The sequence below is a fragment of the Biomphalaria glabrata genome, chromosome 9 (assembly GCF_947242115.1).
Source record: "Biomphalaria glabrata chromosome 9, xgBioGlab47.1, whole genome shotgun sequence".
NCBI lineage: Eukaryota > Metazoa > Mollusca > Gastropoda > Planorbidae > Biomphalaria > Biomphalaria glabrata.
In genome coordinates this window covers 24529943-24557914 of record NC_074719.1, presented here as the reverse complement: position 1 = coordinate 24557914, position 27972 = coordinate 24529943, and the positions used below count along the sequence as shown (strand labels likewise).

The following is a 27972-nucleotide window of genomic DNA, read 5'->3' as shown; positions in this document are numbered from 1 at the left end:
TATCAGGATGAAGAGGGAGTGGATATAAACAAAGTCAAGCTCTCTCTAATAAATATTTAAGACAACATTAGAATGACACTATACTATTAAAAGTAAGAGAAAAAGTAAGAGATAAACAAAGTATGAAGAGTCCAAATAACTTACATGACTCAGTCTGAAGGTTGGCACAGGCATGCAATGCCTCCAAAACAGGGATTTCATGTAAAACATTTGTTTGTCCACTTGATAATTTTGCAATGTTGTAAAATGTTCTTACAATTGTGTACAGCTCCAATGCAACAAGCTCCAAAAAAACAAAATAAAACAACAACAATTAATGTTAGTGAATGTTAGTATGTAATTGTGACTAAAATTCAAGCAATCACTGAGCCTAGTATAGAAAAAACATTTATACAACATAAATCCTTTAAAGTAGTAAGGCACTGTTGAGCTAAATATCTTCAGCTCAGATACTGAAGTGGCTGAAATTTTATCTAAAGGGTCTCTTTCCATGGAGGTCATACAGGCATTACACAACACAACCTAATTGTTATTAATTGGAAACAGCTAACTCGTGATCACCTGCACAACCGACTTCTCAAACGATGAATTTTTAATTTGGTCTTTGGTATAAAACTCTTCAGGTTTGCCTGCATATAAACCTTTATAATACTTAAGAAACAAGGGGAAGGTACTGTAGGAATCTAAGGAATTTTTAAGTTAAAAAAATATTATAATGTTCTTTAATACTAATAAAGATCAGTTAAGAAATTACCATATTTTCTTTCAAATTGAGTAAATTATTAATTTCTTTTGTCAATATTTGTATTAAGTTTGAAGTGGCCAGATGAATTGTAAAATTTTGACTCCAGCTGGTGAAAGTTAAACAGATTTCTTGTATATTTTTTAGTATGTCTTTTAAATCCTCCTTTTTCTGGTTACTTTGAGCTATAAATGTCAAACTGGCATGACAGAAGTTTATCTTAGCCAGAAAATCTCCAATTATTCCCATGTCTTTCTGGGATTCAAAGACTGAATTGAGTTCTGACAGATTCTGAAGACAACTGGATGGATCAGCTTTCAGTAGAGATTCCACAGAATGCACAGCTGTATTCATGGCATAAATGAGGCCAAGGTTAGATTGCAGCAATAAAAAACTAGACTCCAAATCTTTCTGCTTCAATTTTAGATTTGTTAAAGATGTCCTCAAAGATTTTGTTTGAGATGTCACTTCTGAGAAAAGAAAATGGTTGAAATAGGTAAATGATTTTGATAATGGTTGTCAGTTGATCAGAAAATCTGATAAAAAATATAGACCATATTTTTGTTTATTGTCAAACATGATGGATACATTCAATTATGTGTAGGAAATGTTTTTATTAACATTTACTGAATTACAAAGAACTATCAATATAATTTAGATACCTGTTTTTTTCAACACTATCATTAGTGTGTGTTAATAGAAAGCTTGTAAAAAATATATATATAACCATGCATTAGTGATAAAAACTAACATTCATTTTCATCTGAAGCTTGAAATAAACAGAGGTGTAATTAGACTTTTTTGGTGAATGTATAATTTTAAAGTGTTTCCAGATGTAATGGCCATTGACAAAGTTGTGCCCTATTCTTTAGAAAAGAGTAAATTGAAAATAATACCATCATCTAGCATCCACAAAACTTGTCTGGCTATATTCTTTTCTTTATAGTTTAGTTCTAGTAGAGTCATTACATGTTGGTTTTCCTGATAAAACAAATATATAAATGTTTATATATATATTATAAAACTTTCAAATATTTTCACTCTCATAGAATTGTCAGAATCAGCAAGATAAATTTGAAGTTTTAAAATTATTTGTATTTTTAGTGAATATTTTCAAATTTTAAATCCTAATTATATATGTAAATATTAGTCTTATTCATACAAGAAATAGTGCAAAATGATTATGTTTATATCTGTTCTATGTATATAGCTGATAATTAAATTTGAGAACTACTGCTTTAGAAAATTAGTGTGTAATTAATTAGGATTTTTTATGTTTTATGTCTATGTAGTTGACTATATCTATGTTTCATTTCATAATTTGTTTTAAATCATTTATTGTAAATACAAGTATATTTTAATTTCATCACTCAAGAATTTTTGTGTGGCTGGACATACAGGAAATACAAATAAACAGGAACCCTGAAATTACATTTTTTATAATAGTTTTGATTAATCAAAAAAAATTCTGAATTCACTTTTACACCATTTGAACAAAAAATTTAAAAGTTAGGCTACATTTTTTTATTAAAATTTGTTTTTTTTAATACATTTAATAGATTGCTATTTATTTTTACCTTTATAGCCTTTATGCCCTCATCATCAAATGTTAATTCCAAGAGAAGCCTAAAAGCCAGATCTCTCAACTTTGATTCAGGAGTCAGCAGTGCTTTCACTGCCACCAAGCGGAGCACATCTTGCTGTAACAGCTTTCTCTTCATTCTGACATTGCCACTTAGTTTTATCAACACTTCAAGTAAGTCAGAAGCACTGTACAAATAGCAAAAGGCAAGACAACGAAATCATTTGATATATTTTTAAATAAATTTGTTGGTTTCAAGTTAAAGAATAGAAATTAAAATTGAAATACATTATCCAAGTGTTGAGATAGGAGCACACTCTGTGGGAAATAGGGAAATACAGACATTTGTCCAGACAATTAAATTATTGCTTTAAGAAAGCACAAAGAATAAGAAGTATAATTTTATTATTAATCAAATTCTAACAGTAAACTAAACATTCATCTTTTTGTTGTCATAGAAAATGAAAGAGAAAAATTGACCAGTATAGAGATGGAAACCATGACATTCGTGTTAATAACTTGACATTCTATCTCCTTAGCTAATCAGCCAATCAAGTATGTGTGAAATTTTATTATGAAATGCATTATTCAATTTTTCACTTGAGTTTTTGAATTGTGTCTTTTGGGCTAAGAGACTGAATTGAAAAATGACTCTAAGGTGAAAGACAGCAGAGATTGACATGAAGAAGTCTGTCAAAACAATACAAGAATTGCAAACAATAAAATTTCATTATTCATATTTTTGCATACACACAGTAGTGCATAATCACTTGCCTTATTTTCATTTGTTCCTTTAAGCTAGTTATTGTTTTGTGGACTTCCTGTATATACAATTGAATGTGCTCAGTTTTTAAAACAACTTTTTGATCCTCATCCAAATAAATGTAAACCATTAACGCTGGCAAGGTGTTTGCCGAAACTAAAATACAAATAACAGATGATGTTTATTTCAAGAAAGTTTTTAAGTTGTTTTTTTTTAAATAAAAGAAAACAAAACAAGGTTACAAAGACAGTTTGTGTGGAAACACAAACTCAAAATCGGCCCCCAAAGTGGTCCACCCAGGTAAAAGGCAGGTTTCAATATTTTCAAAAAGAACATCAGAATAAAATTCTATCAAAGACAAATGACAAAGAAGAATGGAGAAAGAAGGTTGACAGATCCTGTGTGGTGACCAGCGGTCTAACAGACCAAAGGATAGGTGAAATTGAATGTGAAATTAGATGTGAACCTGGCCTAAATGATGTCTTATAATGAATATCTAATTGTTTTGTAAAGGGTTAATCTCTTATTCAAATCCTCAAGAAAAAAACATTTCTGTAAAAAAAAAAAAAAAAATGTCCTTTTGTTAAAAGTTATTGTTATGGAATAGCTCAGCAGTTCAATCGATAATATGAAAAACTACTAATTCATTGTTGTTTTAAATTATGCCCAACTTATATGCATACTAAATAGATTTTTTCTCTTTAAAAAAAAGAAAACATTTTTTTATGTACATGTAGTAGTTAGTAAGACAGAACTTACTTAACTTATCAATACAAATGTAAAAAAAAATTTTTTTTGGACAAAAAACCCCATTTGCATAAATGTGTTACAAATATGGTATGTAGTCTTCCACCCTACTAAAGAGCTTCCCTGTTTGTTACTATTAATAGTGAATAGTTGTAAAAGTGGTATATTTTTATGAAAAAACTGCTTGCATAAGTGATTTTAAAAATTTGATTTTTCGCTTTTAGAAAAGAAAAAAGTAGCCGTTACATCAGAACTTTGAATGGTCTAAAATATTATGATGTCGGATTTTCACTACTTTTTGTAATTTACTAGATCTAAAAGGGACGAATGGACAGACAGACAGACATTTCACACAAAACAAATAGTGTCTTTTCCTCTGCTAAAAAAAAGATAACTATTATAGAATATTTTTAGAAAAAACCTTTTTGTGAATGATTCTTGAAATAGTATTTGAGACAGCGCTGAGCTCGTTTGGTCTCCTTCTTAGAAACATTCTTTCCTTGTTCACGGATAAAGATGTTGTATAAAACTTGTAAGATTGGATCTAATATTACAGATTCACTCTAAGAATAAATAAAGCAAAAAAAAAGCATAAAGAAATCAAAATCTATTATTTTAAATAAAATGATGATAAAGAGGTTTCAAAGGGATGTTGCAACAAGGAAGCTGTAGAAATAAAGCATTTTTTAACTTCTACTAGATTGTAATACTTATGGTACTTTTACGAAACCCTTATAGCCTGATGTCTTAAACAATAAGGATAAAAACTTATGCATTAAGAGATAATAAGACAAAAGCCTGATTTGAATATTTTACATTTTATCTCTAATACTCTAGCAACAGACTTGAGCATTCTAAAAAATACAACAGAATATATATATATAATTACTTCCCCATTGTGATATGATGACTCTGAAAGTCAGTGGTAAAAGCAATTTTTTATATATATATCTAGATGAATTAACAGATTTGATCTCTACATGTTATTATTTTGATGATGTTAGAAATGTGCAGATTATAATACAAGTGTTTTAAAATTATTTTTGTTAGGCCTATATATATATTTTTTGAACAACACTCAAATTTTCATAAGATACAAGGGAGATTGTGACACATAAACTTGTAGGCAGCCCTTGCCTGTCAGTCATATTCAACCATAACACCACCTACAACCTCATACCTAATTAGCATTTAGAAATGTAACCATGAATTTAGCAATGTGAGAGCATTATAAATATTAAAGGGTTTTAGAGAAGTAAAATAAAGATTTTTGTCTACTTAATTTGATAAACTTAGGTTACAATTTCAGTAAACCACAAACAGATGTTTCTTTTCTTCAAAATTTTACAAATGCAATAGTGAACTGAAATTTTATAAGTTAAACCATACTAAGCAAGATAAGAATGTATTCTACCTACTTTTGGATGTAACTTCCATGTTTTATTCATTGTCTTGAAGTCTTTCAGCAGTTCCTTTAAGATACCATTTCTCACAAGATGAGAAGTAAAATCAGGGCTCTTTTGTGAAAAATTTGACCAAGTTTTTCTGATGAGGTCAATGACCCTTTGGTCAATCTCACTGACTTCCTGTGAATCCCTCAAATTCTTGCCCTCGTTTGTGCATAAAACCTTTTTATATTTCACAAAGCTTAATTTGCAAAAATTTATTTTGCTCAGATAAGTTCCCAATAAATTCAAGTGACTTTCATCATTGACCACAGACAGCTGTTGCAGCTTGTTTATCAAGATGTCATGTGATTCACATGTTAGTTGCAGTAAACAATCAGTGGCCAAGTTCAAAATATGAAATTGTCGACAGTTTAGAATTAAGAACGGGTTCAGTTCTACAGGCAGTTTAGGGTCAACCTCTTTCAATTTTTTCTTTAAGTCTTCTATTTCAGTTACAGCTGAAAAAAACAACAACAAAGAAATGAAAATAAAGATGATAAATTGACCTTAAGATACACTACATTTTTAAATATCAAGTTGTAATTTGACTGGACTCAAAATTTCCCAAAATCTGAAACTTACCCTGAAGAAAAAAACTGTCTCCATTCATCAAATTAAAATCAAGAGCTGAAAGTGAAATAAAAAGGGGTGAAAAAATGACAATAGAAATAAAATTATACTTTTACAGGAAAAATAATTGAAACAATTTGTTATTTATTTGTTTACATCCCCTCCTAATGCATAAAATAATAATAATCTGTAAGAAATATAAAGCTACACAGTCTTTAATAGTAAACTATAGTAAATGTTAAAAGATTTAACGATAGAAAATTGTGTATATCAAGATAAACAAAGTTATTCTCATGACTCTTTCCTCATTGAAATTAAAATTTTATTTAAATAAACAATTAAACCTGTAAATTGAAAGCTATTAACACATTTACAAGCCATTTATTAGCAATCAAGTGTGACAAATCTAATAGATCAGGGGTGAAGCCATGTTGATCTTACAATCTTTCATTTAAATTTACAATCCAGACTTATTTCCTTTCAAATTGAACAAGTGTTAAGGAAGCTATTTTAAAGTAACAGTGCAATCGAATACACTACCTTGACCATTAGGAGCAACACTTGAAGAGCAATTTCCCATATTGTGGTATCTAAAGAAATATATTTTTTATGAGAAAGCTGATTATATGCTTCAGTATTGTAGCAGTTGAACTAATATAAATACAGCCTAGATATAAGTTTTTGTAATTAAAAGGTGGCATAAAAGTAAATTTATATTTATTTATTATGTAGCCATAAATATAAATATTTATATCAGTGAAATCTAGGCTCTATTATAGAACATAATTATTATATCACTAAAATCTATGCAATTAAAGATCTCAAAAGAAACATGTATAATTATAAATTTAGACACTATAAGAGAGTTATATTAGGCTGAATTAATTTTGGGACATCTAGGGCCCATGCTCTAATGGATACCTGACATTAGTTGGGGAAAATTTAAGGCAATTAATTGGCTGTTTAATGGCAGGTACACATTAGATCTGGGTGGACTCAAAGGTACCCAAAGATCCCAAAATTAAAAATCCCAGTCTTCACCAGGATTTGAACCCCGTACCCCAGTTTGAAAGCCAAGCACTTTACCACTCAGCCACTGTACCCCCTAATATATAAATATATATTATTATAATTAACAATTTTTTTTTTTCTAGCTAACATTTTGCTGCTAAGCTGGTAGCTCTTTTGCAGTCTGTGCCATGTAAAGAAGCGTTCAGTTCTTCTCAACTGTTCTGAATTGCCGTACAGAGAGTGTTAATATTTATGCTGGGTTGTTGTGGCTAAAGTGTCTGTCAGAGGTGGATTTGAGTATATTGTTTGTTATTCTAAGAGGGTATGAGTGACAGTTTCTTAAGGGAGGGACAGTGGTGTGGGTGTGTGGGATTTATTCTATTTAGGTGAAAATTTTAAGCTGTCTTTCCTGATCTGAGTAGAAAGTTTTTACATTGCTTTTTCACTCCAGTTTCAAGTTTGCTTGGTATGGACATGTATATGTAAATAGCTGGACTTAAGCTTCCTGATGCCAATTTGTTAAGCCACTCTTCCTTATGATTACTGGCTAATATTGAATTGACAATGTTGTAGATTCTATGCTGTTTATTAAACTCCTCAAAGCTGTCCATTACACCAACGGATTCAGGATTTCCTAATTGGGAGCTAACAACTTAAGCTATAGTTTCTAAAATACTAGATCTTTCAGTCTTTATATAATAATAATAATAAAAATAATTTATGGATCCTTAAATGACTACAAATAAAAACTGTTAGTAGCAGACTTAGGTGTACTTCATATGCCACAAACTTGACATACTCATGGAAATACTCTAGATATCCCTATAAACATGCCTATTATGGCCCAGCACCGTTTTTGATTAGGGTAATCCCTCATTGTCCTAATTGCAGCCCTAAATAGCCCTAATGTGGGCCCTAATAGGTGCGGCTATCCTTTGCACATTGGCAACCCTAATCATGTCAAAATCAGCTCAAAATGGGTAAAACCACTACCAGATTCATCAGGGATTTCCATAATCGCGCCATAATCAAGCCCATACTAGCCCTAATGTAACTGACATTTTTATTGGGACTCAATTAGGGAAAATCTTTATTATGCCATTATCATTCCGATGCTGGGCCCAATGTATTAGTAACTGAGATTTTCATAGGGGTTCAATGATTCCGTTACTAGCCCTAATGGTTTAGTCTGTGGCATTTTACGTCTCGTGAGACGATCTTTTCCCTTTGCAACTTCTTGTGTGACTAAAGAGGCCAATCCTTGATACACAGCTGTGATCACAGGTTGGGCATATAAAATCACCAGGCGCCATTGCATTTTCACCCTTCTTTCTGCTTCTGTTGTGTATGACATCTGCAATCTGTGACCCTTCCTTTATGCTCTCTCTCCATGTGGATCTGTCCAGTGCCACCTCTTCCCAGTTGCCAGTGTCGATTTTGAAGAGCTTCATGTCGCGTTTGCATACATCCGTATAACGTAAAAGTGGGCGACCAGCGGCTCTCCTGCCTTCAATTAGATCGCCATACAGGATGTCCTGTGGAAGTCGACCTACTGGCATTCTACGAACGTGGCCAAGCCAGCCAAGGCGTCTGCTGCTGATAACAGAGCGGATGTCCTGGCATCCTGCTCTATGTAGCACTTCCTCATTTGTTATCTTATCTTGCCACCTTATTTTAAAGATCCGCCTTCGGCATCGGAGGTGGAAGACATTCAGCTTTTTTTTCTGCCATGAGTAGGTTGACCATGTTTCACTTCCGTACAGCAAGGTGCTCAACACACAGGTCCGGTAGACTAGGGCTTTAGTACTGCTAGTCAGCAATATGTTTTCCCAGACTCTTTTCTGCAACCGTGACATGGTGGCCATTGCCTTGGCTATCCTGTTGTTTATGTCTTTATCCATTAGGGTGTTGTTGGATATGATGGAGCCAAGGTAACAAAAGTGGTTTAGTATTACTGTGTTATTAGGATTTAGTTAGGGAAAACCCTTTTTGTGGCAATATCATTCCGATGCTGGCCCCAATGTATTAGTATCTGAAATATTTATTAGGACTCAATTAGGGATAACCTTCATTGTGCCATAATCGTTCCCTTAATGGCCCCAATGGTTTAGTAATGTACATTTTATTAAGTTTCTATTAGGGATGACCATCATTGTGCCATTATCATGCCAGTACTGAATTCAATGGTTAAGTAATTAATTAGGGATAACCTTAATTGTTCTTCAATGCCATAGTAATAAAAAAAAATTCATCACTGACTTTTTGTTTATTATGCCCTTTTTGTTCAGATGCAGCTCAATGGCTTAGTATGAGATAACCTTTTACTATGGCCCTGATGATCTAGATCTAGTAATAGAAATATTTTGACATTTTGTTTTGAAATTAAACCCCATTGATACAATCAGTGTGTGATCTAGATCTATATAATCTACATCTAGCTATATCATAATAATTTCAACATATTTAAACAATAATGAACATGTTATATTTCATTTTTGGGTTACAAGTTTTGGAAATGCACTAGATCAGGGGTGGGCAGCCTTTTTTTTATCGAGGGCCGCATTTAAAAATTGAAGGAATGGGGGAGGGGAGCCGCATATATATATATATATGCTACGCTTATAACTAAGAAAAATAAGAAAGCTAACAATGTATAAAGTTTAATAAAATGGAGGAGGTTTGTCTTCTGGAACTAAATCAGATTCTGCTATTTCTTGATGACTTAAAATTTGTTTTCAAAATCCACAATCAAGAAATCCAACCATTACACTATAGAAATAGTTTTATCTTTCAGCAAAGGAAAATGACAAAACCTGTTTTCACTTGCTTGCCTAGAGAAATAGGGTAGCTTTGTTTAAAAAGATTTCACATGAACACACATTTCATGTGTAAGCAACTCATTGAAATACTTCCAATTAATAAGATAATGGTCTGTCTTCCACTCTTCATTAGAAATATAAGTAACAAAAATTGTCCTTCAAGGAACGTAACGATTTCTTCCTTGAAATCTCATATTCTTCTCAATACCATGCCCATGCTAATTTAAGCCAGTGGTATTGTGGTACCGAACATCAGAATGTTTTAAGTTCCAAATCTTCTAGTACTTTTCGGAAGTTTCGGTGCTTAAGACCCCTAGCTCTGATAAGTTTGATTATTGAGATACTTGGGTCAACAATATGTTTGATATTCAATGCAGCTTGGCGCAAACTTTCCCGGAAACTTTCCTGATTACTCCGTTTCGAGTTTAAGGTATATTGAATTAGTAGTCTTTTATTTATCACTAAAACTCTCGGTAAAAGCTTATGGTCCATCCGTTATTACACTCGCCATTTATTTTCCAAGCCAACATTTTCAACACAGGTCTTCAAAGCATTAAATATATACTGGCCTGAGTTTGTGTCTTTGACTGAATGTTTCGACATATTCTCATATTGCCAATAAGAATAATCTTCGTTTACTATAAACTTTTTAGCATGACATGAAATTTAGCCTTTTTATCATAAGTGATAAGAATCAGAAGTTTCAATAATTTAAATAGATATTTAAAATAAATTATTAATTTTAATATATTTACATTTTAAATATGTATAATTTGTGGGTACACCTTAATTCTGTAGGTGTCTGTAACCTGTTATGTGGCCCGCGGGCTGTAATTTGCCTACACTTGCACTAGAACTAGATTATATAGTCCAATATTGAATATAGATCTAGATATCTAAGTCTATTATAAATAAGACTTGCATGCTCTGATCATTCATTCTAATATTAAACGTACACACACAATGTGACACAAGTCTACTACACTATAACTAGATCTAGACCTAATATAAATTATATGTAGACTATAGAGTCATGACCGCACGTGAAACACTTTGACTTTATTACATTTACAAACACTAAGACTAAGACTAAGAATCAGTAGCGCTCTTATTTTAGGGTTGAGTGAGTGATATTTTTTTAAAGCAGAGTATCCTCTCCCTGGCTTCCTTAACAACGCTTGGTTGAATATAGATAGCACTGACATATAAAAATATCAAATTATATACCATACAAAGTTTTTTGTGTGTCACTAAACTAAAAGGGGAGAAAAACATTGACATACTTGACATCTAGAATCTAGATCTAAATTTAATAAAGACAGACATAGTGAGCTGATATAAGCTTTGTAAAAATAATAAAATAATTAAATTTATCAAATAATTTATGTTTATTTTTTCGGGCCATTATAGGCTAACAAGTATTTCAAATTCAAATTAAAATGGAGCCAATTGTGTTGGACCAGCATGGGCGTAGCCAGGATTTTTTTTTTCGGGGGGGGGGGGGGGGTTAGGGGAATTATATATATGTGTGTGTGTACATAATTAATCTTTGTTACACTGACCTTTTCGGAAGACGTTTATTGTTTATTGTAGACTCCCCGCCCTTGCTAGCAAGGGGGTCTGGGGGAGCTCGCAGCGCTCCCCAAGCGCGGGGCTAAGCCCCGCCGCCGAGCACTATTTCTGGTATTGAAAGCCAACAAAATGCATATTCTGAGGTATCTACAGTGCATTATCTTGCTATTAAAAAGTTTTATTTCAAAAACCTAATGTGCTATTCTTACCCGTTCGGCGCATTTTCCGGCAAGCTGTTTGCGCAACTCTTATTTTGCGTATTTCATATTGTTGGAGAACATGTCCCGCAAAACCTCATGCGACGCTCTGTCACAACCTTACTAAGGATTCGACTCACAGTTCGGCATATGATTTCTTTGATTTAGACCCGATCTCTATAACTGACTCCTAAAATCTGTCTTTGTTGAGCCACATTTAATGTTTTTCAATTTCGGCAGAAGACTATTCACACTTTAGGCCTATTAATGGAGCCCAAGCCACTGGTAGAAATTTGTAACCTTTCTTGACTACGCTCTTGGAATTACATGCCTGTATTTCGCTTTAGATTTTATATCGAAAAGGAATTTTTTTTTCGTCAAATCATCTGTTGAGGGGTTTTAAACTAAAAAATCTCTGGAGTTGTTTTTGTTGTTTTATTAATTCAAAATCCATTTAGCTAGGATCATAGAATTTGGTGACGGTAGTTTGCTTTAAAATAATATTGAAGAGAGAGGTTTTCAACTCTAAACGCTCTGTAGGGAATTTTTAACTCAAAACATCTGGAGGGGTTTTAAACTTTAAAGAAAAAGCCATCTGGAGGAGGGGGATTTAAACTCAAAACCCCTTTGGCTATGCTCATAGATTTTATAGTGCGTAATTTGCTTTTTTTTTATATTGAAGAGGTACTTTTTAGCTTCAAACCCCTACTGGAGGGGGGGGGGTTAAACTCAAAACCTCTTTGGCTACGCTCATAGAATTTTGAATGTGTACTTTTTTATATTTATTTTGAAGAGGGGGTTTATCGTAAATTTTGGAGAGGGTTTTAAAATCAAAATCTTCTTAACTGTGGTGTTGGAATTTGGGGATTGTTGTTTTCATTTTTTTTGTTTTGTTTTATAGAAGAGGGGGATTTAACTGTAAAAACCTCTGGTAGGGGGTTTAAAACTCAAAACCCCCTTTAGGGGGTTTTAAACTCAAAGCCCCTGGTAGGGGTTTTAAACTCAAAACCCCCTGGTAGAGGGATTTGTATCTCAAAACCCCCTGATAGGTTTTTTTTTTTAAATCTCAAAACCCCCTGGTAGGGGGTTTTAAACTCAAAATCCCCTGGTAGACCTCGGCTGTGCTGTGGTAAGTGATGATTTAGTATTAAAATTTCACTTAAAATAAACAAAATGAAAGCAAAAACCAGTCACTTAATTCCGATTTTCATTTGGGGGGGGGGTTGAACCCCAAGAACCACCCCCCAGCTACGCCCATAGGGACCAGGGATAGAACATGTAGACTAATTGTAGTGACTCTTATAGTGGATTGATAGCTACAGATATTTCTGAATAAATTCACAATGTTAATACTAAAACAGTATGTAGTATGTAGATAGTCAGTGAAATCAACTCTCTACTGATGACTTGAAATTGTCTCTTAATTAAAAAAGTTTATACACTAGAATAATAAAATATGGCGCAGACAAGACGACCTAGCAGTTATCCACTTCAATGCATTAATATGTGACCGCAACTTAGAGTTATTAAGCATTTAATCAGAGCTGTGTTACCTTTAAATGACCTCGACTTAGAGTTATTAATCATTTAATCAGAGCTGTGTTACCTTTAAATGACCTCGACTTAGAGTTATCAATCATTTAATCAGAGCTGTGTTATCTTCAAATGACCTTGACTTAGAGTTATTAATCATTTAATCAGAGCTGTGTTACCTTTAAATGACCTTGACTTAGAGTTATTAATTGTTACCTTGAAAGATGAGAACGTACTGACTGAGCTCGGTTGAAGTTGAGAACAAAACTTTTTTTTTTTAAACGTAGGCCTCTCTAAAGCTAAGGGATAGGTAAGGTACAAAAAATACTTTAAAATCTAAAACACTATGAGAGTAGTTGGACCAGTAGGATGGAAAGAAATACAATGTGCAGATTTAGAGCCTAAGATTTGATCTGAAAAAAAAATGAGTAAATGTTTTTTTTTTACTTTGGAGGCAGGGCTCATATACGACAATTCAGCTAGTCACTAAGGTCCTTACCTTCAAAGGGGCCCCCAGCTCTTCACAAACGAAATTTAAAAAATGTTCATACTAAATATAAAAAATTAATGGACATTACAAAAAAAAATTAGGTCGTACCATTACTAAAGCATTAATTAAGTTCTTTTCCATTAAGGTTTTCAAAGAAAGAGAAGGTGCCACACACAAATACTGCAAAGGACTCCACTTTCTTAAATGCGGTCTTGCTTTGAAAATCTCAAATCGAATTCAGGTCTTTCACACTAAACATGATAGCATTTATGATTCAGCTGGAGTTAAAGTCTATAACATTGGAACTGAAGCTGTGAGATTTCAGCGACTCCCTGTGTTGCTTGATTCTATTTTGTTTTATACTGGCGCTTCACTTTTTTTTTATGACGCTTTCAACTTAGCCAATTTAAATTAAATTCCCTGATTTTTTAAAGTCATTAATATTTTTTAAATATTTTGTTTAAGTACAAACAAGAACTCTAAATATTGAAAAGTATTAATTGATTTTATTTCAATGTATTTTTTTTTCTTGTAAGAGTTTATGTGTAAGCAATGTCAGTGCATTAGTATTTACTTTTTTTTTTCAAAATTTCAATTTGACATCAGTCAAAAGAATCATGAAGTTTAACTCCATTAAAAAATATAAAAACAAACAAACAAACAAAACTATTTTTATAATTAACAAAATATAAAAGTGCCAGCTACACTATAATTCGCGTAGTTTAAATTCGCGAATAAATTTTTAAAAAACTTCTCAAACTCCACCAAACAACATTAGTAAGTAAAGGGAATTACAATTAAGATTAAGTTTTAACCAAGACACTAAGTCCATTATAAAAATTAGTTCTAGTAATCAAAAACATAAACTGGAAATAAAAAACAGGTAAAAGATTCCTAACAGAACATTAAGGCTTGAATCTCTAAGTGGGTGGCCTCCATTAATTGGCCTATTATTACAGTCTGAAAGAGACAGAAAAAAAATCGATAAAATTATGCAACAATTTTTTTTTTTTAGATATGATGGAAAGAGAGCAATAGCGTATTTAGGGGGGGGGGAGAATTTGAAAATCCCCCTGGGCCCCCACTTGAGGGGGGCCCCCAAATGAGTGTTCGAATTTTCTAAACAATTAAATATTAAGCCATTATCTCATGCCATGATGTCAAAACGCAGGGACCCCCAGTGAGGTCAAGCCCACCGGGCCCGCAAATGATGGTAAATTCCTAGCTACACCACTGTAAGAGAGTTATAAAAACAGAACAATATATGCTATACTTAGAAGTATTTAAATTTAATACACATCAATGCATACGTCAAAGTTTAGTGCAATATTAACTTATTAATGAAACTAATAATTCGGAGAGATGGAAAGAGAGAGAGAGTGAGAGAGAGAGAGAGAGAGAGAGAGAGAGAGAATGTGATAGAGATGCTGTGTGAAATAAATAGTACGATACTAGTAATTTAGGTTTGCTTATAAATTTTTATGAAACAAGCAAAATAAATTAAAAATACATTAAAAAACAAAAACAAAGCTCATATCAGGCTAATTGTAATTGTATCTATTAGTTTGGATCAGTCATATAATTAAATTTGTAATAGATATAGAATAACAATAATAACTCTGTGCGATTAGAAATATTTTTACCCAATTATTTTTGTTTAGCACAATTTTATGCTTTTAGCTTTCTCAATACTATAAGATTCTATCAGTTATCTGGACCAGTTGAGAAAGGGTAGTGGGAGAAAGAAATTGGTATTTAAGTGATCGCTTTTTAAATGTTTTTTTTATTAAGTGAGCAACCTAAATTCAAACTCGAGAGCTAAAGCATCTTTAGCATCCACAAGCCAATACAGTAACCACTGTGCCAAGGAGCTGCTTATTAAAATAGATTCTACTGTTATTTACAAACATCTTTTTGTAGAAACAATAAAGGGGACTAATTCAACTTATAACACCTTATTAGAAAAGTAACATTTCTTTTCCTTATTCGAAATAACAAACAAAATAATTAATTACCAATAGTGCAATAGTCAATTAACTTATAAATTATTTTTTTAAAATTGATTCTTGTGTTGGCAGGTAAAATAAATAATTGTGTAAAATTTCAGCTTGATCCGAGATTTGGTGTGGGAGAAATAACGTGTACATTTTTTTTGCCAGACAGACGGACAGACTACAGGCTGCACGCCCCCCCTCCCACCCAACCTCACACTACTCCAATACATGTCCACCAGCAATGATTAAACCAATGAGCCCTTAGCATGTCATACATAAGGATGCAATAAAACTAATTAGCAGTGTAAAACTAGGTCGAGCAGAATCAACGAGCTACTCTGTGAAACTGTTACCTGTACAAGAGATTTCAAAGATTGTCACAAAGCCATTGTCTACTGTTAGACTGATGTTCGTGTTCTGATTGGCCAAAGTGTCATTGAAGAATCGAAGGTGTATCTTTCCCCAAACTGGGCTCTGTGACTCATAAAGTACAGAGACCCCGTTACATAGGCTGGTGTCATTACAGGAGACTCTCATGGATGCCGGTGCTGGATACCCGTACACATTTATTGACAGCGTGGAGTTGTTCAACTCGGAGGAGACTGTTTGTATGCTCGCGTTTTCTTGATTGATAAATTCATAACTACTTATTCGATCTGTGAACAAAACAATTATTTATTTATTTATTATTGTCTGTGGGGTGTTTCTTATGTGATGATCTATCAAAAGTAGCAGCTTAGATTGTCTGTGGGGTGTTTCTTATGTGATGATCTATCAAAAGTAGCAGCTTAAATTCAGTATTAGATCTACTTACTTTTTACCAACAACAGTATTTCCTTCCGTATATTATTATAATTATTATTGATATAGCATGAGTAATTGCCATACAGATTGAAGTTATCAACAGGAATAGTTATAGGGACACCGGGATCAATGACTTCCTCATTAAATAGATGAGCAGGAGACATCTGCAATGAATTCAGTCCGACAAGAGGTAGTGGGTAGCCGTCTGCTGAGCACAGAAATGTGACGTTGTCTCCCCTGTTTACTATGACAGTATCGTTGCTGCCGTTTATTGTGAAGTTTAGATAAGTTGACCTGACTGCAATAAAAAGATAATAAACTCATTAGTGTATTATAATTGTGAGCTTGCGCTCCCAGAGCTAGTTTTATATGCAATTTTAGCTATTTTTTAAATGTATTTTTGTTGTATAAGTTAGAGCTATTTTTATATATTTTTATTTTTATAGGTTAGTGTCAGATTTTATAATTGTACTTCCGCATATCTATATAGGTTAGTGCGGGATAGTATAAAAGGGATGTACTACATGCTGTCTTAAAACAGTTGAGTGTACATTTGACCAGTGGTCAGTACCATATCTGTCTGTGTGACAGCTGAAGATCTTTGTGGTCTGTTGTCTAATTATTTTATTATTCTGTACCTGGGACGGCCTGTAAGTTTGCTATTACTACTGCTTTTAGCTGCTGCAATTACTCTGCTGAAATAGCTGCTGCTTATAACTGCTGTTGTAGATCTATTCTAATTCTAGGGAATCTAGTGTTATTTTGTTTCTGTTATTATTATTGATAGTTTTGTTGTTGTTTCTGTAGATCTATTCTAGATCTAATTCTAGGGAAGCTAGTATTATTTTGTTTTTGTAGTGTAGCCTTAGTGGCTTAGTTAGTAAACTTAGTTATATGTTATAGTCTGTTTCTGTTCTTAGTGTATACTAATAGTAAGTGTACTAAGGCTAAGATGTTCTTGTTTTAGTTGTAGTTACGGGTTGGTTGTAGTAGTAGGATATTGTATATCTAGACTAGTTTATTGTAGTTTGTTTGTCGATCTAAGTCTAGGGTAGTAGTTGTAGTGATTTAGTTAGATAGTTGGTTTGGTTAGTTTGTTAGTGTTTGTAGTGGTGTAGATTTAGAGGGTTTTAGTTAGTTGATGGGTTCAGTAGTAGTGATTAGTCAAGCTAGTGTATATATTATATTTTATTATTGATTTATTTTTGTATATAAATAAAGTTTCTTTTTGTTTTATTTATCGTAAACTAAAGTTTGTTATCTTGTTTTCATTTAGTTAAGTTAGTATAGTATGTCTGGTTACTTAGGCGACTCTAGCCCCTTGGTCACCATACCGATGTGCACAGATTGAGCCCACCCAGTAGCGCAAACATCGGCCTACTGTTGGTAAATTAAAATGTTGAGCAGCAGATAATAGGTATCTCCTACTCGCGCCTGCCTGACCTGCTCACATAATAATAAATTCATAAGTGTATTATAAAGTTTCACAAATTCCACTTATCATTTAAAACTACTTAATTTCTTATGTGCATCGTGTCATTCGTAATAAAAAAGAATAAAATTAAGCTGAAATCATTGAAAGCATTGCATATCTTGTATTACAAAAAAACAAACAAACTATAATCTTATCAACTACTGGTGAACTAAGATGGAGACTGGAGCGGACTGGTAGTAGTGAGCTTAACAAACAATTATCATAAGGAGAAACTTTAAAATGAACATTGCTTTAACTCTATCTCTCCGTAATTATTTCCGTGTTCAGAATGAATTATTATTTTTTCCCAATTGTATTTCACTAGCCTGTTAGGGTTAAAATTCAATAACGTTTTTCTTTTAATCAGGCAATGTTTAAATTGGTAGAGATAAATGAATGCCCTTTTTACAAAACGCGAATTCAAGTTTATGAACCTAAAAATTCAGTTAATTTAATAGGGTCAAATCAGGTGAAAAAGAGGTAAGGATAGTCAACGCGACTTGTGTACTGACAATTTTTGGCGAAATGACTGTAGAAACTACATCTTTATATAAGCTTCTAGTCGAGGTGCTATATTTGATTTGAATGTTGTAGCTATGAAACAAAGAGAAGGACAAAATAAACTTAGACATTCAGAGCTATTGCAGATAATGTGTGCCTTGAATTTGAACGGCTTTGATCAAAATTATATATTATCGTCGATCATGATCAACAATATTCAACAAGCTTCATTCAATTCAAAGAATAACTTTGAGAATGGATTTAGCGTAGGCCTATAGGTCTACATTTGTGAATTTTTTAACACAATTTATAGCTACATCTCACAAGTAAGATTCGACGTTGAGCAATACTTAAGCTTCTTGACATTCTAACCAAGATCAATGACATCCGAAAATACCAAAACTATTTCATCCAGGATCCGAAATCGTGATCCTTAGTTCAACAGCGAAGTATTTTATCACTCAGCCAGTTTTGAAGTAATGTGTTTTTATCAGCCAACCAGAAAGTTGAAATAAAATATTTAGCAGTTTAAAATGAAGCTGGTGGAATTATGAAGCACTGCTCTATATCTTACAATAAACTTCTGGCTCGGTCCATGGTATGGTCTCTTCAATGACAGTGTTATTCTTGTCCGTTCCATTGATGTCAATCTGAAACTGGGTGGGGCCATGAAAGAGATAATCCTTGAGGAAAGCAAACGTGAAGTGTGTTCCAACGTCTACTATTCCCTGTTTGTAGTTCCACATGTTCTTGACATCTGTTCCCTGAAACATGGGCATGTTATTAGTGAGATGTAATGGATCACATAAAATTGATAATTGATATATTCATTTTAAGAGAATCCGAATAGAATTAGAATTGAGTAAACTTAAAGGGATTATATTTTTAAAAATAGCTAGAAGAGTATTACCTACGCTTGTAACATGTTTTGACATTTTGTAACATGCAATAACGACAACTTGAAAGATGCAAAGACACTTCATCCATATATATGAGAGTCAATTTTGTATTCCATTACCTCTTCAAATTTTATTTTGACTAATATTGTAAGATACCTACATTCTCTTTAATAGACAGCGTTGCTTGGACATTAGGGAGCGTTACATTGGATTCACATCTTATGCACAAATAGAAGTTGCATCTATAGATGTCACTAAAAAGACTGTATTTAAAGTATTGAAGACCAGTGCAGGAAAAATTCGGCGCCTCCCCTGAAACAAAAACCATAGCAAAACATCTATCTTACAGGTTACATAGAAATATAGAATCAGTAAGGGAACTCTATAGGCTCAAAAATTAGGGCCCTTAGACCAAGTCATGTAGTGGGAAAACTAAACGTTAGTTCACAAGTTTGGAAATAATAATAATAATAATAATAATAATAATAAGGGTTTAAAGCAAATTATCTCTACCCTGAACCAGAAGGCGTCACAGCAATACAGGACCGAGTTATTAAGACTAAAACATACGAAAAGCGTGTCCTAAACTCGATGGTGTTGGCAAAAGCCGAAAGTGCTGAAACACGGGTGAATCAATTGAATACATAATGGCAGGATGCTCAGCGTTATCAGAATCTGCCTACATGGGTCGTCGTAACCGCGAAGCGAAATTAATACATCGACATTTGGCTTGGACACATAATCTGATTCATAAAGATACACCATCTTGTCAATGATTTATAGTGATAATCATGACATTTATTTTTGTAGGATGTTAGTAGGCATATTTCTCGTTGGCTTACTATTCAAAAGCAGCAATACAGTACTAATACACTATATTTCTCCAATTCCCATTCTTGGATCAGGTTGAAACTTTGAACAACTATTCATTGTAAATGATAAAACACGAATTAATAAAAAAAAATTAACCAATTAATTAATCGATTTGTCGCGTAGTTTATTTATTTTGTTTTACGTGTGTAGAAAAAAACAACAAGATAAGCCTTGCGTAGAGAATTAGGCCATTCGCTAAAAACCTAAAAATAATATTAAACTATTAAACTTTCTATTTGTATAATTACTTAAATAGCTAGTTGGCAAAAACTTCGACCTTCATTGTGGAGGCTCGATCTCAAATTCAGACTCGAGCAACTTAAAAAAAAAAACAACTTCCGAAAAGGTTGTACAGGACCAACATCGAACAGTATTCACGTTTGGTGAAGCACAGGACCAACACTGAACAGTATTCACGTTTGGTGAAGCACAGGACCAACATTGAACAGTATTCACGTTTTGTGAAGCACAGGACCAACATTGAACAGTATTCACGTTTGGTGAAGCACAGGACCAACATTGAACAGTATTCACGTTTGGTGAAGCACAGGACCAACATTGAACAGTATTCACGTTTGGTGAAGCACAGGACCAACATTGAACAGTATTCACGTTTGGTAATAAGATTTGTAAACAAGAGGCATTTTTGTCTTTACATTTTATAATAATTTTACACCCATTTATGATTCACACAATTAAAACTGATTATTTGAAATGTACTGCCTAAATTTTTCATGCTTATTAACATCTGATTCATTATTTAGTATATTAGCGTATGTAAATATTTTCATAGTATTAAAATGAATTATTTTTCTATATCATCATCCCCCGTAGGTATGATTCGTATGTGCGACTGTGTTTGTGTAAAAGGCTGTCAGATTGAACTCGGGAATAAATACCCGTAGAACTTATATCTACAATCCAAAATTAATCACAATAAAAACACAATAAGATACAACATATTTGAATAAAAACTAAATTTGAAATACATTAACTGCACTAAGTATAATACATTAATATTAACTGGACTAAGTATAATACATTAATATTAACTGCACTAAGTATAATACATTAACATTAACTAGACTAAGTATAATACATTAATATTAGGATTCATCACTACAAAAGTCTTGACAATAGGCAAAAAAAAATTGTTACAAAAAAAATTCATAAAAATGAATGCGTAGAGTTACAAACAAACCTGCAATAGGAATTGCTAGAATTACAAAAAAATATATCTGATAAGGAAACAGCATTATAGAAACTTAAATCTTAAACCCCATAAATTAAAAACAATGTTTGTAAATTTATCAATTTTCTAATATGATCTATACAGATTTCACACTATCTCAAGTCAATTTTATAGTTTATAAATGATTGGTCATACCTGGGTATTCCTATCTCTAATTAAATATGGAAATGTTTAGTGCGTCAACTGTATTGAGCAATTCTAGATAACAGCAGAAAACAACAAGTGGGCCTTGTTTCGTTAAACCACCAGTTCAACTCATCTGTTTTTCTTCTTCTTCTTCCTCGTTCTCACTGTTATGTTGGAACGTTCAGATGACTAGACAAATACATGAGATGAACTGTGCAGTGGTTTCCAAATCAGAGAGTTTTCTTTCTATTGGGGTGTTCTGGGGTCAGTGTTTTATACGGGCCTCTTGGTAAAGAGAGCAGTTTTGAAGGGCATGGTCAGCATTATCTGGTGACACTCCACATGGGCAGATTTCACTGGTTCCACTTTTGACCTTCCGGAACATATGTTGTCTCATTCTGTTGTGTCCGGTCCTGAGTCGAAAGACTAGACATTGATCTTGTCGAGATAGCTTATAAAAGGCGTCATCTTTCTTGTGATTTGGATGAGAGCTTGTCCATTTATTTTATTTACTATTAGTTTCTTCATTTCTTCTGGATAGAGTGCAATGTTTAATTGTTTGTTCTCCCACTCTTGGCCAGTTTGTCAGCCTTCTCATTTCCTTATAGTTCTGTTTTGAATTAACTATCAAACTTGGATCAGTTAAAAATAATTTAGAAAAAAATAGAGTCCCAAGTTTGCAATGGTGAACTGAACATTTAAAATTGGCGGGAAAAAAGCAACCGTTCGTGCATGTTTAGCATGGCAGAATCAAATTGTAGAAGTTCTTCCGTTGATAGCATACAAATAATGTGAAAATAAAGGAAGTAATAACGTTTACTATAAACTCCCCCCAAAAAACAAACAACAACAAACGGGCAACTAACTAGCGGTAAGGAAGGAGATCTAAATACAACGATCATTGGAAGCCATTGAAATATTATGACTATTACAGCCCAATACTATAGTTGGCGACACTGACGTTTCATTGCGCGTGCTTGCCATTGTTTAGTTTATTGTGAACATCTCCATAGATCTGTCTTTATTTTTTCTTGTGCATACGGCCGTTGGAACATATCTCAGACAGGACAACCAAAGACTTAGCGTCATTTTAGTCTCTAATTATCACACGTGACTAAATGATAGTTTAACACATGAATACGTGTAGGACGTAACTATATTATTATATATTATATTTCCTTTTGAAGGAACGTCAGTAATTTATAAGATAAGTTGAACAAGTTGAACATTTATCAATCAAATCATTATGTTTGGATAAAGAAACAAGCAGGAGTTAGCACTTTTCAAATGTACCCTTCCACCCCTACCACTTAAGCTACGCCATTGTAGCCAAACATTGCTGCCTAGTCTTGTGGTAGGCGCTCTAGACTGTTATCTTGAAGATCCCGTTTTCGATCTGTGACCGCAGCTCTCCCCTGTCATCGTACAGGAGGTTTGGGCTAAACTAGATGAATCTTCATTTCTGAAAGCACGCCTGAAAACAATGAATAAAATGAATTAAATGAATGATACAAAATGATATTGAACTAGATAATTGAAGATGATAGTGAGGATGAAATGAATGATTCATGATACAAAATGATATTAAACTAAATAATTGAAGATGATAGTGAGGATGAAATGAATGATTCATGATACAAAATGATATTGAACTAGATAATTGAAGATGATAGTGAGGATGAAATGAATGATTCATGATACAAAATGATATTGAACTAGATAATTGAAGATGATAGTGATGAAATGAATGCTTCATGATACAAAATGATATTGAACTAGATAATTGAAGATGATAATGAGGATGAAATGAATGATTCATGATACAAAATGATATTGAACTAGATAATTGCGAAACCTCTGGAAAGAGATATCGAGCAAATTATATCAGCCTGTGAACTACATTTCTGTTTAGTAATACACACAAAGTTATCGGCTTGGCTTAGTACTGAGGTCAGCGCCTGGATACAAAGTATTGCGTCACAGTGTCAACATCATACTATTGATTCACTGTGTTAACATCACATTCACGGGGCATGAGTCTCCTCCGTCAGCTTGTTTGGGCTTTCACGTCATCTTGTATTCATTAGACTAGCCCATCATAGGAGATGGTTATCATAGACGTAGGTCTTAGTAAAGATCTTGGTATAAGAAAACATTAATTATAACGAAATAATAATAATAATAATAAGGCCTGTCTTCGAGTCCGAATATTAGTGAGGAATGCAGTATTTCTCGTGGTTGCGCAGCCCCAGCTGTGACCTACATATTTTGCCACACCAAGGCCAGTATAACCATTGTCCGCAGGTGGTCGATTTAGATTTTCTTTTGGTCTCAAAAGTGTATCTCGCGGCCTTTGTGAGTGAGAACGAAATACTGTTAATATAATTATCACTACTGTTCATTGTAACTCCATACTATGTGTCAGTGGCGTAACTAAGGGGGGGGGGGATGGGGGGGGGAGAATTTTAAAATCCCCCCGGGCCCCCACCTAGGGGGGGCCCCCAAATGGGTGTCCGAAATTTATTTGTAAATACATAAATTAATATATTTGATTGACAATTAGTGTCAACGGGTGTCTTTTTTTTATCAACATTTATGGATTAAATTTATCACAAAGACTAAACCTAGATATTTTAAAAATATTTTTGCCGCAGAGATCAGTTTTTAAAAATGATATTGATTTTCTATTTTAAACTTTGTTGCCACGAATAAAACTGCATGATATGGCTGATGGCTGCCTGGTCGTAAGGTTTGCTCGCTGGACTGTCGTTCAGATTTATCGATGGTCGAGGGTTCAAATCCTGCCCGCTCCCATCCCCCGTCGTCCTGCGGGAGGTTTGGACTAGGAAGTAAATTATCTTCAACTCTGAAGGAACATCCGAAACATGTAAAACATTTTACAAACAAACATACAGCGAATTCCAGGTATCTTGTTACCTTTACTAATAATAGATCTAAATGGCGAGTTTTATATGGCTACACTAATTAACCTTGAAGCAAAATTTACAGAATCGAGTATAACTAAAAGTTATTCTTAACAATGCTAAAATTGTCCATTATTCGGGTTTGGCGTCTATAATTTCAGAATTAAACTTCACACTCGAGTTATTACCCCTTTATTCATCTTTCCTCAATCCAATGGAAACTCTCTTTTTATTTACATCTAATGATCTAATCCTTTTGCTTTCGCACAAAACATAAACAAAAAATAATGACGTAATATCATATAATATTAATACATCCTTCCTATTGAAGTTATTATCACACCCTTCCTTTTAAAGTTCTTAATAGTGATATCTACTAGCAGGGCCGGCCCTAGCATTTGCGGGGCCCTATGCGAAACGGATCGCGCGGGGCCTAGTCTGGGTAGGGAAAAGCATAATGTCAAAATTATTATTTTTTGAATTAGAAAATAGGCCTACTTTCGTCTTTGCAATAAATTTTTATCAAATGAAAGCTCGCAGCCTCGCAATGCCACTTTTTATTTATTGGCACCCCAAAACGTCAATTTCGTCTATTCTTCAGGAGATTTGAATAAATTCAAAAAAAGTTCAGGACTTTATCGTATATTTTGCCTTTTCATGAGATTTCCTGGAGGCCCTGAAAAATCAGGAGGTCGCGAAAACCCTGTTATTTTATATACGTTATAATTGTTTAATTTAATAATGTACACTTGGAATTAGCGCGGGGCCTATGAAAGCGCGGCGCCCACTGCGACCGGCACTGTCTACTAGGAACTTTAACAATTCGTCCACTTCTGGTTGTCTTGACTGAACAAGTTCTCTAGACGTTGGTCTATAACTGTCTGTTTCGTTTGTAGCAACAGTTTGCAGTTCATTGTCTTCATCGGTATCATAGTACCCAGAGATGTCTTCATCGAAACTCTTATTTAAAAAGCGTTGATTTCTTCTGTATGTTATTCCATTGTTTGTCTTTATGATGTAAGATCTGGGTGCTGAATTTTTTTTTATGACAACTGCTTTCTGCCATGTTTGACCTAGACGAACTCTCCGACAGAATAATCTTTAGGTAGTCTTGCTTTTGCATCGTATTTCACTTTGCTTTTCATCTGTCGTTCGTTGAGTAATGTCTCTGCATTTTCAGCTACCGATGGTTTCAATAGTTTGTGATCAGTTGGAATGATTCCCTGAGTCTTCTTCTCGTCAGCAGTTGTGATGGTGAATACGGCAGTCCACTTATCGGAGTATTTCTATACTCGAGCATAACGAGATATGGATCTTTCCCACTTTTGTATAATCTGAATCCTTTTGCTTTCGCACAAAACATAAACAACCAACAATGACGTAATGCCATATAATATTAGCACAGAATCTTCTTCATGCAGTGGAAAATTACGAATTTTTTTGCCTATCTTGAATTCTAGTCAAAGCTCCTGTGCCCAATTAATATAGTTCGGAAGAAACTACAAAAGTCTGGACTGCATATACGGGAATCTGCTAAAGAAATTAGTACCCTTTCATGCTTTCTGCAAAAAGATGAGAAACTGACAAAAACCCAATCCATCGAAAAAGCAAAAGAAGGTAGTGAATACTATGGATTCCCTGTAATCAAAACAACCATATGAAAGAAAAGACTTGATGGGAAGTTGAGTTCTAATGTAGGACTGTCAATACAATTGCAATTCAAACGTGTTGTGACAGAAGTGCTGGACAGATTTCATATGGAGATGAAGGGCAGATTTCAAAGGCTGGAAAGAAAATGGATACCTTTGGGTTTCTTCTTGAACCAAGACACCTGTTAGAAGACACGCTTGTGACAAACTGTGCTACTTTTCCTGTTTGTATGATGAAATAAATGGAAAATCGCTTTTTCAATGATGTCATTGATGCACGAGCACTTTTCATCAACAAACAGTAATACAATCACCAATAGACATATTGAGGAAACAGGCTTCATATGGGAATTACGTGTGCTCAGACTTTGCAACCTCCTCCGAATACCGCTAACTCAGGCCACTTCCATTACGTCATGTGAGAGATCATTCTCAAAGCTCAAGCTCATCAAAAATTATCTCAGGAGCACAATGACGCAAGAAAGGCTTATCATAGTTTTAATGTCACTGAAGTCACAAATACTAGAAAGTATCGATGTAGTTGATGTTATAGATGTCTTTGCTGCACAGAATGCACGACGTGAAGCGATATCAATTTAGATTTGTCACTTGTGCATTATTTAACTAATAAACAACGGTATTATTCATTAAAACAGTCTTGATGATTACTTTTTGTTACGTTTACTGATATACTGAACCAATTTGATTTGGGGCTTATATATTTTTGCGTACATTATCTCATGTCATATGCAAGGGGCCCCAAAAGAGGTCAATCCCCCCGGGCCCCCAAATCCCTAGTTACGCCCCTGCTATGTGTTGCCACACTGCTACCACAGATATAAACTTGTACAGTGAAATACTTTAGGACTACTTTACTGACGTATTTTTATAAAGTAGTCGGAATGGAATTAAGTAGTCCTTCTGAAGCTTTGCGCGCTGGACTGTCTCTGTGAATCTTACCGTGTTCGCATTTTATACATAAAAAAGTTGAACGACCTGAATTCGAATTTGAGGGTCCGGCCTCCTAAGGCTAACACAATAACGACTGTGCCAGCGTTGTGCTTATGAAGGTTTTATAGTTATTACAAAGCTTATATCAACTTTCCCTGTAAAAAGATTATACAGGCTATTTCTCCCACACCCAAACTCGGATCAATCTGAATAACTATAAAACCTAGTTTTATTTTATTTTTAAGTACATGACTGATTAAAAAAAAAATTGATTCAGCTACGCTTAGTATTAGCTTTGCTTCTATTTAAAGTATTTTTATTTTATTTTTTTAGTCTATTGTTAGTTTCAAACTTTAAAGAGGCGACCTGTATCTCTATACTATGTATAAAGTATACTACCACAGCAGTCAAGTACAATTCCTTTCCCGGGTTCGAAACCAAACAAAATAATGAATTAGGATACCAATAGTCAATTAACTATTTATTTAAATTTTTGTAATCCTTCTTGTGTCGTCAGGTAAAAGAAATAATTTTGCGAAATTTAAACTTGATCTGAGATTGTATATGAGATAAATTACATGTACAATCTTTTTACAAGACAGACAGATCGACAGTCAGAGTTATAAGCTTTGTAACCAGCTGAAAAGTTTGTTCTGAATAATATTAATAATAATAATAATAATAATAATAATAATCTTTATTATCCGTAAGACTATTTCTTCATAACTCATTGTCAGTGGTACGTTTTTTCATTCAGTTATTCTTCCCCTAATTGTACTCGTTTAACAAGAAAAACAAAAAATAGTTAAAAAACAAAACTTATATTATTTAAATTAGCTTGGATGAAGTTGGATCAATCATGTTGCAATATATGCATCTGACATGAGAACCTCGGGCATCGAACAAAGTATGTGGGAGGAGATAGCCCAAGACAGGACAACATGAAGACAGACTGTACGTGCTGGTGTAAAGAAAAAAACAAAGCTGCATCATTCAAGAGAAAGAAGAAGAAAGCTGCCTTGTCAGCCATCCTTAGGAAAAATGGATATAC

The 27972-nt window shown here is 33.6% G+C and overlaps 2 protein-coding genes across 4 annotated transcripts in view; both read right to left on the bottom strand.

The window, feature by feature from the left end:
- Positions 1 to 10827, bottom strand: part of LOC106060007 (uncharacterized) — a 35296-nt gene extending 24469 nt beyond the window's left edge. The window contains exons 1-10 of one of the 3 annotated variants that reach the window (XM_056040577.1): positions 10438 to 10827; positions 6393 to 6442; positions 5865 to 5909; positions 5253 to 5740; positions 4256 to 4397; positions 3099 to 3243; positions 2320 to 2512; positions 1639 to 1723; positions 755 to 1212; positions 145 to 283 (exon numbers count right to left, since the gene is read on the bottom strand). In XM_056040577.1, the coding sequence (XP_055896552.1) occupies positions 145 to 283; positions 755 to 1212; positions 1639 to 1723; positions 2320 to 2512; positions 3099 to 3243; positions 4256 to 4397; positions 5253 to 5740; positions 5865 to 5909; positions 6393 to 6432 (1735 nt within the window). In that variant the 5' untranslated portion in view covers positions 6433 to 6442; positions 10438 to 10827. Of the gene's footprint in view, positions 1 to 144; positions 284 to 754; positions 1213 to 1638; positions 1724 to 2319; positions 2513 to 3098; positions 3244 to 4255; positions 4398 to 5252; positions 5741 to 5864; positions 5910 to 6392; positions 6443 to 10437 lie in introns of those variants that run through there. The other 2 variants (XM_056040579.1, XM_056040580.1) reach the window with 2 other exon arrangements.
- A 3186-nt stretch (positions 10828 to 14013) lies between these two features.
- LOC106060010 (uncharacterized) lies at positions 14014 to 21416 on the bottom strand. Its single transcript, XM_013217732.2, has 6 exons — positions 21221 to 21416; positions 19307 to 19458; positions 18822 to 19011; positions 16283 to 16570; positions 15822 to 16124; positions 14014 to 14434 (listed from the first exon to the last, which is right to left on the bottom strand). The coding sequence occupies exons 1-6, from the start codon at positions 21273 to 21275 to the stop codon at positions 14328 to 14330; spliced, it is 1095 nt and encodes a 364-aa protein (XP_013073186.2). The 5' UTR covers positions 21276 to 21416; the 3' UTR covers positions 14014 to 14327.
- Between the last annotated feature and the right edge of the window lie 6556 nt (positions 21417 to 27972).

Bases quoted from the DNA above. Each gene is read 5' to 3' on its own strand.
- LOC106060010 (XM_013217732.2), bottom strand. From the start codon at position 21,275: ATGCTGTTTCCTTATCAGATATATTTTTTTGTAATTCTAGCAATTCCT. The intron at 19,012-19,306 runs GTAGGTATCTTA...CCCATGTTTCAG, and splicing joins CGCTGTCTATTAAAGAGAAT to GGAACAGATGTCAAGAACAT. The intron at 14,435-15,821 runs GTAACAGTTTCA...TGTCTCTTTCAG, and splicing joins CTTTGAAATCTCTTGTACAG to ACTGTAATAATAGGCCAATT.